We start from the raw sequence: 15835 nt of genomic DNA, 5'->3' as shown, positions 1-15835 counted from the left end.
CACTCTCGGAGCTCCTTTCTCGGCTGCCAGCTGTAGCGCCACCAACTCTCTATGTTCCTTAGACCTTAAGTGCTTCATCTGGATTTCAGCACTTTGGGAGTTTTCATCACAAACTGAGCAGACCAGATCCTCGTAATATTCAGTGTCACTCAACAGGTCATGGTAATATTCGGGGTCGTCCTGAGTTAGGCCAGTGAGAGGCCCTTCTACTTCCTTCTTATCCATCTGGACGTTAGCCGACGGTGGTTCCTTCCCTAACCATCTTTCTTGAAAAGACTTCTTCAAACATTCATATTCATTCCGCTCTTCCGGGGATGTCTGCCATTCCTTCACTACTGGCCTCATTTGTGAGTTCAATACCTTCCCTTCCATTGGGGATTTCGTTGTCAGGCTATTTAATCCTTCTACTGGAGTATCTGTTTCCACCCCCTTCTGTTCCCCTTGACGCAATTCAGCGTACTTTTGGCATCCTTGTAAAAGCTGTGTTGCCACCTCAGCTATCTCCGTGACTTTTGGAAGCTCCGAATTCTTTCCCTTTGAACCCTGAAACTCGTGTTCCCATTTTGGAGTCTTGTCCCTCAGCGTGTGTAAGAGTTGGCTGGCCGTTAACTCTTCTACGGGGACACTGTGGATTAGAGTCTTCTCCATTTCATCCACCTTTCCCTCCAATGTTTTCACCTTCCTTTGCTCCGGTACTTTGGTTTTAAGCGCTCGAAGAAGTTGCGCCTTGATGTTCTCTAACTCCTGTTCAGGGGCCATTCCTACAGTCTCTGTGATCCTTCCAGTTGCCTTTCCTTCCACTGCCCGGATTCCTAGTTGAATATGTTCTTCAAGTTGTTGAACCTCGGCCATTGCCGCCTCATATTTGTCCTGGGTTGCCTTCAATAATTTAATGAGTTCTTGGACATCTTGAATTTCATGTTCTGCTATGTCTTCCACCTCTAATTTTTCATCGATGGATGGAATCTCTACCGATGAGTCTGTCTTGGCCTGGAGCTCATCAAACATTTCCTGCAGCCTTTGTAATTCTCGCTCATGTTCAACCTTTAGCTGTTCAGATGCTTTCACTAAAACTAGCTTTTCGGAGGTTGCCGAGTTAACCCCTTCCAGGATTGTAGTCTGGGCCTGTTCATACTGTTCTTTCAACTTGTTACACTCTGTTTGCAACGAGTCGTAGAGATGAACTGGGATAAAATCCTGGCTTCCTGAAGATTCCTCTTCCTTTGGTTCGTTCTGTAAATATTCTAGTTCCTGAACAGCATCAGGGGAATGTGATTGGTATTTGGCCACGATGGCTCTATGGTCGCTCTCTGCTTGAGCTAGCTGTCTCTGTTGTCTTTCCAGGTTCTCCCATTCGGTGTCCCAGAACTTTTCCATATTTTTCATCTCTTGTACGAGATGGTCACTCAACTGTTCTAATTGTTGTCGTACTTTGACATAAGTTTGAGTCCGAACTCGGTGTTCTTCCGTCGTGGATGAATCCTTTGCTTGAACAGGCTCAGAATTCTCTGTCAACCTGGAGTTCTGCTCTGCAGCTTTATTCTTCTTGGTACCATAAGTCCTTCTGCATGTCTTCGTTTTCTTTCCCATCGTCGGCAAGTCCCTTTTAGCCTTGTCTTCCATATTCGACTTGGTCTTATCATCATCCATTTCAGAATCTGAGCTAATAGCTTGCACCGAGCCCTCCCTCATTATGGCTTTTAGGTAGTGCCATTCCATATCTATTTTCTTAATCCACTCCCGTCCTAGAAGTGGTGGTCCTCCTTCAGGTAATACGTACAAGTTCATTCTTGGGTGTTCTTTACCCCTATCTCTCACCTTGACTCTTATTTTCCCCATGGGGTATACGTTATGCCCCGTGTATGTCTGTAATACGAACTTGGTATTTCTTAAAGGTATGTGAGAGAATAGCCGGTGGTAGTCCCTTCGGTTGATGACTGATAGAGCTGATCCAGTGTCCAGCTCCATCCTTACTTGGACTCCAGCTATTTTTAGTATGACCCAGATGGTTTGTAGATCCGTTTCTTTACCCACATTGTGGATTCTCAGACTACCCAGCTCCTGGTTGTTTGGGTCTGAGTCTGAATTCTGTTCGTCTGAACTCTTCTCAGCCACCTTGTGTACCTTGTTGTACTTTTCTTGTGGTGGCTTCCTTTGATTGTTGGTCTTCTTCCCTGACCGGCATACCTTCGCGATGTGACCCAGTTTGCCACATTTCCTACACTCTTGGTTCTTAAACCAGCATTGATTCTGGTCATGCGTTGTCTTCCCACAACGGTAGCATTTTGTTGTGCTTGAAGTAATTTGGTCCACCCCGAGTGCCGCCGCCTTTAGTTGCATTTCCGCCGTTCCTTTCGCTGCGGCTTCGTGCGATGCAGCTATAAGGACAGCCCTGTCCAGTGTGAGGTCGTTCTCTTCCAGTAGTCGCTTCTGCGTCCCTTCTTTGGACAATCCGCATACGAACTTGTCCCGCAGTGCTTCTGTCAGATTCCCTCCGAACTGGCAGTATTTCGCTAGCCTACGCAGTTCGACCAAGTATTCCGCATTGCTTTCGTCTTTCCTCTGCGTTCTTGCATAGAATTTGAATCGATCAGCCAGCATCAACGGTGTGGGGTTCAAGTGGTCCTTCAGCACAGCCACAATCTCTTCGAAGGTCTGATCCGCTGGTTTATCTGGTGCTATTAGATGCTTCAAGAGCCCGTATGTTTTTGCCCCCATCGAGTTTAGCAATGTTATCGCCTTGTCGTCTTCCTCTATTTTGTTGGCTTCGCAATAGATCTCTATGCGTTCCACGTACGTGGCCCAGTCTTCTATTTCAGAATTAAAGTCGTTAATATTCCCTCACTTAGGCATCTTCCCTTGGGAGCAGCACCAGTATTTCTTTAAGTATTCTTATTTATTTGTTTATTTCTAAGATGGCGGTTTTCCCACAAAATCGGCGGTTTCCCGCTCTTTCCTTCTCTCCCCGCCCACTTCAATGGCGGTATGTCAGTTAAGATGGCGGTTTTCCCGCGAAAATGGCGGTTTCCCGCTCTTCCTTTCTCTCCCCGCCCACTTCAATGGCGGTTTCCCGCTTCTGTCGTCTCCTCCGCCTAATGGCGGCTTCCCGCGTTTCTTCCTGGTGGAAGGGGTACGCTTTCCCCACAGCGGACAGGTTCAGCCGCTGGGCTGGCTCTCGCACAGCTCCCCTTACTCGGCTCTGTCTTTTCCTCCCGCCCGCACGGCTCTACCGGCGCTGGGTACACCCCGTTAACGGAGGACAGTTCAGCCGCTGGACTGGCTCTCGCGCAGTCTCTCTCTCCGTACCCGGCTCTGTCGCTCTCCCGCACGTTCGGTTCTACCGGCCCCGGGTACCCCGTTGGTGGAGAACAGTTCAGCCGCTGGACTGGCTCTCGCACAGTCTCTCTCCCCTTGCTCGGCTCTGTCTCTCCCTCTCCCGCATGTTCGGTTCTACCGGCTCTGGGTACCCCGTTGGTGGAGAACAGCTCAGCCGCTGGACTGGCTCTCGCGCAGTCTCTCTCCCCTTGCTCGGCTCTGTCTCTCTCTCCCACCCGCACGGTTCCTGTTCGCCTCCCAGCCCTCTCGCAGACCGGTGTTTCCCTCCCCGGCTGCGGCTGGGTTTCTCTTCCCGCGCCTACTCCCAGTCTCAGCGCTTCGTGGCTGCGGTCGCTGCCCGGCTTTTCCCGCCGATCGAGGTCCGACTGTCTCACGACGCCGTTGGACCCGACTTTCTGACCGGCTCCGTTCCCCCTCGACCGTGGTCGAGTGCACAGCCCTTATCCTCCGGATATTCTCTACCCCTTCCCCTACTCACAGTCTCCGCAGCCGCCTTGTTTCCAGCTGATCTACCGTGGTAGAAGAGTAGTCAGTGCCTGTTGCAGATGGAAGCTTTTATTGCTAAAGTCTTCCTCCTTCCTCCTGCTGCAGCCTCGTGTTTTCTTTCAGCAGCACGACGAGGGCGGTTGCCTCTCTTCGACGCTCTTCGTTGCTTTGGTAGTCTTGCCGCAGGGTACGATCGGACTCGTCGCCACTGTAAAGTCTGTGGTTTGTACGGTTAATAACGACACAGACTTCAGAAGTAACAAACAAACAGGTCTTTACTATTCGAAGGTCAGGGCGAATCTGCCCCAGCAATCCTGCCACAACACTTATATACTGGTGTGGTCACTATCGGTATTACAGTATACAGAAGCCAAACAAATAGTGCCACACCTAAAGTAGTTCTCTTAAAGGTGAACGGTTACATTCAATAGTTCCCTTAAAGGTAGACGGGTACATACACTACAATCTCCAACCTCCCTTTCCTCTCCAAGGTCCTTGAACATGTTGTCGCCTCCCAAATCCGTGCCCATCTTTCCCGGAACTCCATGTTTGAATCTCTCCAAACAGGTTTCCGCCCCTGCCACAGTACCGAAGCGGCTCTCATCAAAGTCACAAGTGACATCTTTTGTGACTGTGACAAAGATAAATTATCCCTCCTCGTTCTTCTCGAACTGTCTGCAGCCTTTGACAAGGTCGACCACTTCATCCTCCTCCAACACCTCTCCACCATTATCCAGCTGGGTGGGACTGCAGTCGCCTGGTTCCATTCTTGTCTATCTAATCGTAGCCAGAAAAATCACCTGCAGTGGCTTCTCTTCCCACTCTCGCATCGTTACCTCTGGGGTCCCCCAAGGATTTAAGAACATAAGAAATAGGAGCAGGAGTAGGCCAATCGGCCCCTCGAGCCTGCTCCGCCATTCAATAAGATCATGGCTGATCTGATCCTAACCGCCAATCTACTATCACAGAACCATCTCCTGAATCTAACAGAATTAGACACACGAAATAGGAGCAGGATCAGGCTACACGGCCCCTGGGCCCGCTCCGCTACCCACAGGGCCATGTCCGATCCGAACCTAGACTCATGTCCAAATTCCTGCCCGCTCCCCGTAACCCTTAATTCCCTTTACTTCTAGGAAACTGTCTATTTCTGTTTTAAATTTATGTAATGATGTAGCTTCTACAGCTTTTTGGGGCAGCATATTCCATGGACCTACCACCCTCTGAGTGAAGTAGTTCCTCCTCATCTCAGTTTTGAAAGAGCAGCCCCTTATTCTAAGACTATGCCCCCTAGTTCTAGTTTCACCCATCATCGGGAACATCCTCCTATTTTTCATCTATATGCTGCCCCTTGGCAACATCATCCGAAAACACAGCGTCAGTTTCCACATGTATGCTGATGACACCCAGCTCTACCTCACCGCCACTTCTCTCGACCTCTCCACAGACTTTAAATTGTCAGACTGCTTGTCCGACATCCAGTATTGGATGAGCAGAAATTTTCTCCAATTAAATATTGGGAAAACCGAAGCCATTGTCTTCGGGCCCTGCCAGAAACTCCATTCCCTAGCCACCGACTCCATCCCTCTCCCCAGCATATGTCTGAGGCTGAACCAGACTGCTCGTAACCTTGGTGTCAATATTTGACCCTGAAATGAGCTTCCGACCACATAGACTGCCTATTTCCACCTCCGTAACATCGCCCGTCTCCGCTCCTGCCTCAGCTCATCCGCTGTTGTAACCCTCATCCATGCCTTTGTTACCCCTAGACTTGACTATTCCAATGCACTGCTGACTGGCCTCCCACATTCTACCCTACGTAAACTTGAGGTCATCCAAAACTCTGCTGCCCGTGTCCTAACTCACACCAAGTCCCGTTCACCCATCGCCCCTGTGCTCGCTGACCTACATTGGCTCCCAGTCAAGCAAGCGCCTCGATTTCAAAATTCTCATCCTTGTTTTCAAATCCCTCCATGGCCTTGCCCCTCCCTATCTCTGTAATCTCCTTCAGCCCCACAACCCCCTGATATATCTGCGCTCCTCAAATTTTGCCCTCTGGAGCACCCCTGATTATAATCACTCAACCATCAATGGTCGCGCTTTCAGCTGCCTAGGCCCTAAGCTCTGGAACTCCCTCCCTAAACCTGCACAGGCGATCTTCACAGAGCATGATTAAACGGAGTGGACTTGAACAGAGTGTTTTATTTGGGAATTTGGAAATAGTGGGAATTCGGAGAAGGGGGGGAAGGAGTTGTTGCTTTTTGCCTAGACTACTTGTAATGCTTTGTGTTACAGATAGATATTTAATTTCAGTACCCTTAACTTAATCTAGACCAAGTAAGTAGTCAAGAAACTACACTGTAAACTAAGTTACTTAAATACAAATTTAATTAAATTGAGTTAAATAAAACAAGGGCCTAGAAATTGGGTTGGGGCGCAAAAGTCGCCTGAGCGCAGGATTTAGTGCAGCGATCGGAGTAATACCGATCGCCAGAAATTCAGTTTCAGTGCCCCTCGAGGGACACGGGGCGAGGCTCGAGGCGCTCCGCGTCCCTCTTAGGGCGCTGAAACTGATTATCGCAGCGCAACGTGCCGCAGCGCCACACGCTACGGCACGCTGCGGTACTGCAGGCCTTCCTCCCACTGTTAAGGGGGAGGTGCCTGCAACAGTGCGATCCCCGCTCGCGAGTGCCGGCAAATGAGCCCGGCACCAAGGAGAAGTGCCGGGCTCTCGGGAAACAGCCGGCAATGCCGCGGGGGGGGGGGGGGGGTTAGGAGGCCGGGGACGGAGGTGCTGGCAGGCGGCCACCGAAAAAGTGGCCGCCCCGCACCTCCACATTAACTTGCGCCGCTGCCGGCACAGTAAGGCCCCGTGAACCGAGCGCGGGTAGCGAACGGCGCAACTGCGCCGTTCGCTACCAAATATCGCGAACGGGGCGCTGCGCACACCGATGACGTCATCGGTGGCGGCGCAGCGCAACAGGCTAACGCCACCATTAGCGCCCCTCCTGAATATCGCGGGAGGCGCAGCCAGTGGCGCTACAGCCACTGCCTGCCTCTTTAGGTGCTAACAGGTGGCGCTACTCACCCAATTTCTCCCCCAAGGTCATATAGGGATAACAGTGCAGGTAGTGTGCTGCCACTGCAGCATGTGGCAGTTTGTGGAGAGCACGATTAACCATGTTTGTAGTAAGTGCCTGCATCTTGAGGAAGTTCAGCTCAGAGTTTTTGAGCTGGAGTCTGAGGTGCAGAAATTGCAGAGCATCAGGGATGGGGAGAGTTACCTGGACACTTTGATCCAGGGGGCAATCACACTCCTTAGGTTAGGTAGTGGTACAGGTCTGGTTAGTGGTCAGGGACAGGAGGGTGTGAATGCAACTCAGGCAGGTAAGGGGCCCCAGGTGCAGTGCTGGAGGAGCCTCAGTCTTTGCCCTTGTCCAACTGGTATGAGTTTCTTGCTGCCTGTGTGGATGAGGGAAAAGCCTGCAGGATCGATGAGCAAGCTGAACATGGCAACATGGTGCAGGAGGCCATTCAAGTGGGGGGAGTGAAAGGGAATGTAGTTGTGGTAGGGGACTGTATAGTCAGGGGGATAGATACTGTTCTCTGCAGCTACGACTGAGAGTTTTGAAGGTTGTGTTGCCTGCCCGGTGCCAGGGTTAAAGACATCTCTTCATGGCTGGAGAAGAACTTGGAGTGGGAGGGGGAGGATCCAGTTGTCGTGGTCCACATAGGAACCAACGACATAGGTAGAACTAGGAATGAGGTTCTGCTGAAGGAGTTTGAGGAGGTAGGATCCAAATTAAAAAACAGAACCTCAAAGGTAATAATCTCTGGATTGTTACCTGAGCCACGCGCAAATTGTCATAGGGACAAACAGATTAGAGGTTTAAGTGCGTGGCTCAAAGAGTGGTGTGGGAGGAAGGGGTTTCAGTTCATGGGGCACTGGCACTAGTACTGTGAAAAGAGGGAGCTGTCCTATTGGGATGGGCTCCACTTAAACCAGGCTGGGACCAGTGTCCTGGTGAACCGAATAACTAGGTCAGTAGACAAGGCTTTAAACTAATGAAGTGGGGGTGGGAGGATTCAGGAAAGAGTCAATTTAAAAGCAGCGAGAGAAATGTCAAGGCTGTAGAGCAGAGTAGAGTTTTGGGTAAAAATAAGCAGAGTGGGTCAGGAAGGGACAGAGAGAGTAACAAAGGTAATAAGGCATCAGTGACTAAGGTGACATCAGGGGAAAAATAGAAATAAGTCAAAGCTAAAGGCACTATATCTGAATGCGCGAAGCATTGGCAACAAAATAGATGAATCAATAGCGCAGATAGAAATTAACAGGTATATTCTAATAGCCATAACAGAGACGTGGTTGCAAAGTGGCCAAGGTTGGGAACTAAATATTCCAGGATACTTAACTTTTAGAAGAGGTAGGCAAAATGGAAAAGGAGGAGGGGTAGCCCTGATAATAAAGGATGTGATAACGACAGTAAAGAGAAAGGATCTTAGCTCTGAAAATCAAGAAGTAGAATCAATTTGGGTGGAGCTAAGAAACAGCAAGGGGCAAAAAACATTGGTGGGAGTTGTTTATAGGCCCCCAAACAGCAGTTGTAATGTAGGGCAGAGTATAAATCAGGAAATTAGAGGCACATGTAACAAGGGTAATACAGTAATAATGGGGGGACTTTAATTTACATATAGACTGGGCAAATCAAATTTGCAGTAATAGTGTGGAGGGCAAATTCATGGAATGTATGCAAGATAGTTTTCTAGATCAGCATGTTGAGGAACCAACTAGGGAACAGGCTATTTTAGATCTAATAGTGTGCAATGAGAAAGGGTTAATTAATAACCTTGTAGTAAAAGGGCCTTTAGGAAGAGTGACCATAATATGATAGCATTTTATATTGAGTTTGAAAGTGATTTAATTAAATCCGAAACTAGGGTCTTAAATCTAAATGAAGCAAACTACGTAGGTATGAGGGGCGAGTTGGCTAAGGTAGATTGGGAAACTATATTAAAAGGTATGATGGTAGACAAGCAATGGTTAGCATTTAAAGAATTAATACATAATTTACAACAAATATACATTCCTTTAAGGCACAAAAACCCCACAGGAAAAGTGGTCCAACCGTGGCTAACAAGAGAAATTAAAGATTGTACTAGATCAAAGGAAGAGGCTTCTAATATTGCCAAAAGGAGTAGTAAGCCTGAGGATTGGGAGGATTTTAGAATTCAACAAAGGAGGACCAAGAAGTTGATAAAGAAAGGGAAAATAGAATATGAGAGTAAACTAGCGAGAGACATAAAAACAGACTGTAAAAGCTTCTATAGGTATGTAAAAAGGAAAAGATTAGCAAAAGTAAACGTGGGTCCCTTACAGGCTGAGACAGGAGAAATTATAATGGGGAATAAGTAAATGGCCGAGAAATTAAACAAATACTTTGGGCTGGATTTTGCCAATGGGGAGCTTTTGGAGGCAGGACTCTCAATTATCGGGTTTTAGTCCCGCATCCGTCAACTTCTGGCCAACCCACGCTATTTTCCCTTAATTGACCTTGGTAAGCCCACCCAGCGGGCCAATTAAGGGAAAGCGGTTAGAGAGAACGTTAGCGTATGACATTTCATCTGTCAAAAATTTTTGACAGATGAATTGTCATCGTTTGACAATTCTGTGAAGCTGTCAAACACTGACTTCTCTGTAGTTTGATCAGTTCTTGAATTCAAGACTCATCAAACCTCTTTCTTTAGCAGAAATTAGATGGTTGCTGCATTGGAGAATGCAGCAGCCATCTGTCATCTCTGCCACGGAGATGCGAGACTCTCTGCATTCCCAACCCTTGAAGCCTGCAGGAAGAAACTAAAGTAAGTAAACTTTTTCTAACACTTTCCACTTACCTCACATACTCACCTCCCCACACTTGCACCCATCACTTACCTTCACAGCGCACTTTTGCACCCCTCTGACCCCTGCAAACCCACTGCTCGCCTCAGTGACCCTGGCGGGGTTCATAGCCTTCGGAAAGCCCGCACTTGTGTGGGTAAAATGGGGATAATCCTCTTACCTGCCTGTTAACTACAGGCAGTTAAGTGGCTGTAATCCCCTTCCCACCTCCAAGGAGACGGGACCCGGCGCAAGTCGGCTACCTGCCTCTTGGCAAGATGGCACGGAGGTGGGTTGGGGACGGGATGGGCACCTGCCACCAGATTCTGCCATTTTCCCGGCAATCCCGCCTTTATAACCGCCTCCCCAGGGCTCCCCTGTGTGTCTGTATTCACGGAAGAAGATGCAAAAAAGTTCCTGAAAATAGTGGAAAACAAAGCCTCTAGTGAGAATGAGGAACTGAAAGAAATTAGTATTCGTAAACAAATAGTACTGGGGAAATTAATGGGACTGAAAGCTGATTAAATCCCCTGGACCTGATGGCTTACATCCTAGGGTTTGGAACGAGGTGGCTATAGAGATAGTGGATACATTGTTAGTCATTTTCCAAAATGTCATAGATTCTGGAACAGTTCCCGTAGATTGGAAGGTAGCAAATGTAACTGCACTATTTAAAAAAGGAGGGCGAGAGAAAACAGGGAATTACAGACCAGTTAGCCTGACATCAGTAGTAGGGAAAATGCTAGAATCTATTATTAAGGATGTGGTAACAGGGCACTTTGAAAATAATACAGGAAACTTTCGTTTAACTGGAGGTTAAAAGTCCGGAAAGCTCTATCTACCGGCAAAATTCAGGAGACGTTTCCTATAAGTTTTTTTACTTCTCGTTGCTTTTTTTTCCCAGTCAGGCTCTGCAAGATCTAGCTGAAGCTGTTGCTTAGCTACAGAGACGCTTTTAAGCTGCAGCCGACTGTTTTGAAGCTGTAACAGGGTTTGTTGATTCACACGGAGCTGAAAAGCTCCGTATGTTTTAACATTAGCGCTGGTTTATACGGCAGTTTTGATGGTACGGCACCAGCTTGGTCCCGTCAGTGCCGGATACCAGAAAGTTTCCTGTAATAGGATTGGGCAAAGTCAACACGGATTTATGAAAGGGAAATTGTGTTTGATAAATCTGTTAGAATTTTTTGAGGTTGTAACTAGCAGAATAGATAAGGGAGAACCAGTGGATGTGGTGTATTTGGATTTTCAAAAGGCATTCAATAAGGTGCCACACAAGAGGTTATTAAACAAAGTAAGGGCTCATGGGATTGGGGGTAATATACTAGCATGGATTGAGATTTATTAACGAACAGTAAACAGAGAGTAGGAATAAACGGGTCATTTTCGGGTTGGCAGGCTGTAACTAGTGGGGTACCGCAAGGATCATTGCTTGGGTCTCCGCTATTCACAATCTATATCAATGATTTGGATGAGGGGACCAAATGTAATATACCCAAGTTTGCTAATGATACAAAGCTGGGTGGGAATGTAAGTTGTGAGGAGGATGCAAGAAGGCTTCAAGGGGATATAGACAGGCTAAGTGAGTGGGCAAGAACAGGATAAATGGAATATAATGTGGAAAAATGTGAAATTATCCACTTTGGTAGGAAAAATAGAAAAGCAGAATATTTTTTAAATGGTGAGAGATTGGGAAATGTTGGTGTTCAGAGGGACCTGGGTGTCCTTGTACATGAATCACTGAAAGTTAACATGCAGGTACAGCAAGCAATTAGGAAAGCAAATGGTATGTTGGCCTTTATTACAAGAGGATTTGAGTATACGATTAAAGATGTCTTACTGCAATTATATAGGGCCCTGCTGAGACCACACCTGGAGTATCGTGTACAGTTTTTGTCTCCTTATAAGGAAGGATATACTTGCCATAGATGGAGTGCAATGAAGGTGCACCAGACTGGTTCCTGGGATGGGGGGACTGTCCTATGAGGAGAGATTGAGTAGACTAAGCCTATATTCTCTTGAGTTTAGAAGAATGAGAGGTGATCTCATTGAAACATACAAAATTTTTAAGGGGTTTGACAGGGTAGATGTAGGGAGGATGTTTCCCTTGGCTCGGGAGTCTAGATCCAGGGGTCACAGTCTCAGAGTAAGGGGTCAGCCATTTAGGACTGAGAGGAGGAGAAATTTCTACACTCAGAGGGTGGTGAATCTTTGGAATTCTCTACCCCAGAGGGCTGTGGAGGCTCAGTCATTGAGTATATTCAAGACAAAGATCGATAGATTTTTGAATATTAAGGGAATCAAGGGATATGGGGATAGTGCAGGAATGTGGAGATGAGGTAGAAGATCAGCCATGATCTTATTGAATGGCCTACTCCTGCTCCTATTTCTTATGTTCTTATTAACCTCTCTGTCTTTCTACCTCTTTCCTCCTTTAAGACGCTCCTTAAAACCTACCTCTTTGACCAAGCTTTTGGTCATCTGCCCTAATTTCTTATGTGGCTCAGTGTCAATTTTTTGTTTTATAACACTCCTGTGAAGCGCTTGGGACATTTTACTATGTTAACGACGCTATATAAATAAAGTTGTTGTTGTTGCTGAAACTGTCTAACGAAGTAAAGTCGGTCCTGTAGAAAATTTTAATTCAAGTGGTCAGACACTGAAAAATAAAGACAAAATCTTAATGTAATTGAAAGTAATGCAAACTTCACACTGATCATAAACATCCAAAATGTACACCCAGAGCCAGGGCCTAAACTAATTTCCTTGGGCAGTGAAGCTGCATTTACACTACAACTGTACTGTTAATGGATGGCGAGTCGTATGGGGCTCATAATTTTATACACCTCAATTAAGTCTCCCCTCAGCCTCCAGTGTTCCAAAGAAAACAACCTTAGCCTATCCAATCTTTCCTCATAGCTAAGATTCTGCAGTCTTGGCATCATCCTCGTAAATCTCCTTTGTACCCTCTAGTGCAATCACATCTTTCCTTTAATGTGGTGACCAGAACTGTACACAGTATTCTAGCTGTGGCCTACCTAGTGTTTTATACAGTTCAAACATAACCTCCCTGCTCTTATATTCTGTGCCTGGCTGATAAAGGAAAATATCCTGTATGCCTTCTCTAACCACCTTATCCACCTGTCCTGCTATCTTCAGGGATCTGTAGACATGCATTCCAAGTTGTCTCTGTTCCTCTACACTTCTCAGTACCCTACCATTTATTGTGTATTCCCTTGCCTTGTTAGCCCTCCCCAAATGCATTACCTCACACTTCTCCGGATTGAATTCCATTTGCCACTATTCTGCCCAGCTGACCGGTCCATTTCCTGCAGTCTACAGCTTTCTTCCTCACTATCAACCATACAGCCAAGTTTTGTATCATATGCAAACTTCTTAATCATGCCTATTACATTGAAGTCTAAATCATTGATATATACCACAAAAAGCCAGGGACCTATTACTGAGCCCTGCTGAACCCCACTGGAAACAGCTTTCCAGTCACAAAAACACCCGTCGACCATTACCCTTTGCTCCCTGTCACTGAGCCAATTTTGGATCCAACTTGCCACTTTCCCTTGGATCCCAAGGCCTAGAAATTCAGTGGCCTGCGCCACCAGTTTGCGCCCAAAGAGGGCTTTTGCGCCACTGTGCAAACCTACCGCAATATTTAGCGGGGCGCTAATGGCGGCGTTAGCCATTAGCGCTGCGCCACCACCGATGATGTCATCGGTGTGTGCAGTGCCCCGCTGGCCATATTTGGTTGCTGCCGCCTCCCCCGCGCCGGCCGCAAACAGCGGCCGGTACACGGGGCCTACCTGTGCCGGTAGTGGGGCGATTTAAGGTGGAGGTGCGGCCGGCCGCTTTTTCGGCGGCCGGCCGCTTTTTCGGCGGCCGCCTGCCCGCACCTCCTTCCCCGGCCTCCTACACCCGCACCCCCCCCCCCCCCCCGCGGCATTGCCGGCTGTTTCCAGAGAGCCCGGCACTTCTCCTTGGTGCTGGGCTCATTTGCCGGCAGTACCGCAGGCTGCCGTGCTGCAGCGGGTGGCGCTGCGGCACTTTACACGCCGATATTCAGTTTCAGCGCCCCAAGCGGGGCGACAAAACCCTTGTTTAGCGGCCGGCTTCAACTTGGGGCGCTGAAACTGAATTTCCCGCTGGCGCAAGTGGCTCCGCGCGCAGCGGTAATTCCGGTGCCCAGGCGAGCTGGGCGCCCCTAACTGAATTTCTAGGCCCATGTGCTTTTACTTTTCTGACTAGTCTGCCATGTGGGACCTTGTCAAAAGCCTTGCTAAAATCCATGTAGACTACATCAAACGCGCTACCCTCATTGACCCTCTTTGTTTCATAATGTTTCATAATTCATAGCAAAGTTTGAACAAAGTTTAAAAAATGTTTATTTTTTCTGTTGTAATCCTTTACTCGGCTTGCTTTACTTGTCTGCCTATGAGGAATGAGCTGTAAAACTGGCTTGAGCCTTCCACTAACACCATGAAGTTAAAGCCATTTCCAACTCGGCCATAGATCAGGGTCTGTACAAACCTTTACAGGCAAGAGGCGGTCTTATTAAATTGAAACTATCGGTTAGTTACTTATTTGATAACATGCCCTGACTTGGGTGTCAAGTGTAGGGAACCATATATGACCTTGAACAAGGTTGAAACTACTATGTAAATAAAAGTCACTGTATAATGGCGATTCTGTGATCCTGGCATTCCCAATGGAGTGTACATTTGAGGCACTGTTTCTCCAGATGTGGTATCTGCGAGTGCTACTTCCTACTGGAAAGGCCAGATGCAGCGATCGCCCGTTTTCTGTCTACAGTCCACTCTCTGAGACTCTGCTTTGGTTTCTTTTCCAGTTTGCGATGTTTATTACCATTCATAAACACTACGCTCTGGAAGAGTGGAAGAAGTTTGCAGTTTCTCATCCTGAATGTCTTGAGGTATTTTTTGAGAATGTTGTGTTTTATTATGGAATGAAATGGAACCACCAGATTATCTGTCCTTTGCATAAACTGATAAAACACTGTCACCACTCTGCCCTGCTAATCGCATTTACAGTTAAGACAGTGGTGTGGTGCTGTGTATATTTTGGTTACACTGGTTGATCTCCTGTGACTATTTGTGCTTAGTGGGGGAAAGTGGAAGAGCAATTTGTGCTCAGTGGGGGTGGGGGACATGGGAAGGTTACCTTTGTTCTCAGTGCGGAAGGAATGGATGGCCAGGTTTGTCCTCATTAATATTATAACCTAGATTCCTGTCCAAACCTGCCCCAGATTATAATCGGGCCTTATACCTCTGCTCCCTGATGGCTCAGCGACACGTGAGTGTAAATTTAATGAATGTGGCTCTTGGCACAGATCATGCCCATCAGCTAGGATTACATAATTGAAATTTGGGCATGAAGGTCAGTGAGACCTGAAAGATTTTCTATCAAATAGTGTTGGTGGACAGAAAAACATGCGAGGCCTGCTGACCTCTGCACCCACATTTCTAATAAGCATTCCCAGTGGGCAAAGCTCCACGCGAAGAGTGTAAAGTTACTCCTCGTGCCCCCTTTAAATCTTTTGTGTACAGCAGAGCTTTACGAAGAATCCAGTGGAATCATTCTCTAATTCTCTCTCTTTTTGTCCCTTGATCTCCTTCTGTCTTCAGCATATAGCCGTCAGCTCAGGCACTGGCCAGACAGACTTGGACAAGCTTTACATGATTCTGGAAGCAATCCCAGCCATCAATTACATTTGTCTGGATGTTGCAAACGGTTACTCAGAATACTTTGTGGAATCTGTTAAAACTGTCAGGGCCAAGTTTCCGAAACATACAATTATGGTAAGTATCACAACCTCATGAGAATACCTTCTTTTAGAACCACTGGGAAAATATCTTCTAAAGTGTTAAATTATCGTGGCAGTCATTGGGCACTCCAACATGGAGTGCGAGAGTATGGCTTCACACCAGTCACTTCCCCCACACGTTGAATTTCCAATTCAACCAAGTTGGGAGCTGGAAGATCCCTTGTGGGCGACAATGGTTGCCAACAGGAAAGGGTGAAAACTGGAGCGCAAAACCTCCAGCCTGGTGCAAGTCATCTTATTCAGTTTGATATTTCCAGACATGGTGTCATATATTTCCA

The 15835-nt window shown here is 47.3% G+C and overlaps 1 protein-coding gene across 2 annotated transcripts in view; it reads left to right on the top strand.

Moving 5' to 3' along the window:
* LOC147117664 (GMP reductase 1) overlaps positions 1 to 15835 on the top strand; it is a 131258-nt gene that overhangs the window by 20003 nt on the left and 95420 nt on the right. For both annotated transcript variants that reach the window (XM_085988849.1, XM_085988850.1), the window contains exons 3-4: positions 14562 to 14645; positions 15358 to 15531. In XM_085988849.1, the coding sequence (XP_085844975.1) occupies positions 14562 to 14645; positions 15358 to 15531 (258 nt within the window). The remainder of the gene's footprint in view (positions 1 to 14561; positions 14646 to 15357; positions 15532 to 15835) is intronic.

The sequence above is a fragment of the Somniosus microcephalus genome, chromosome 5, assembly GCF_052327205.1.
Source record: "Somniosus microcephalus isolate GS21.2 chromosome 5, FLI_Smic_1.0, whole genome shotgun sequence".
Taxonomy (NCBI): domain Eukaryota; kingdom Metazoa; phylum Chordata; class Chondrichthyes; order Squaliformes; family Somniosidae; genus Somniosus; species Somniosus microcephalus.
Note: the sequence above shows the minus strand (reverse complement) of the source record. Positions and strands in the feature narration are given on the sequence as shown.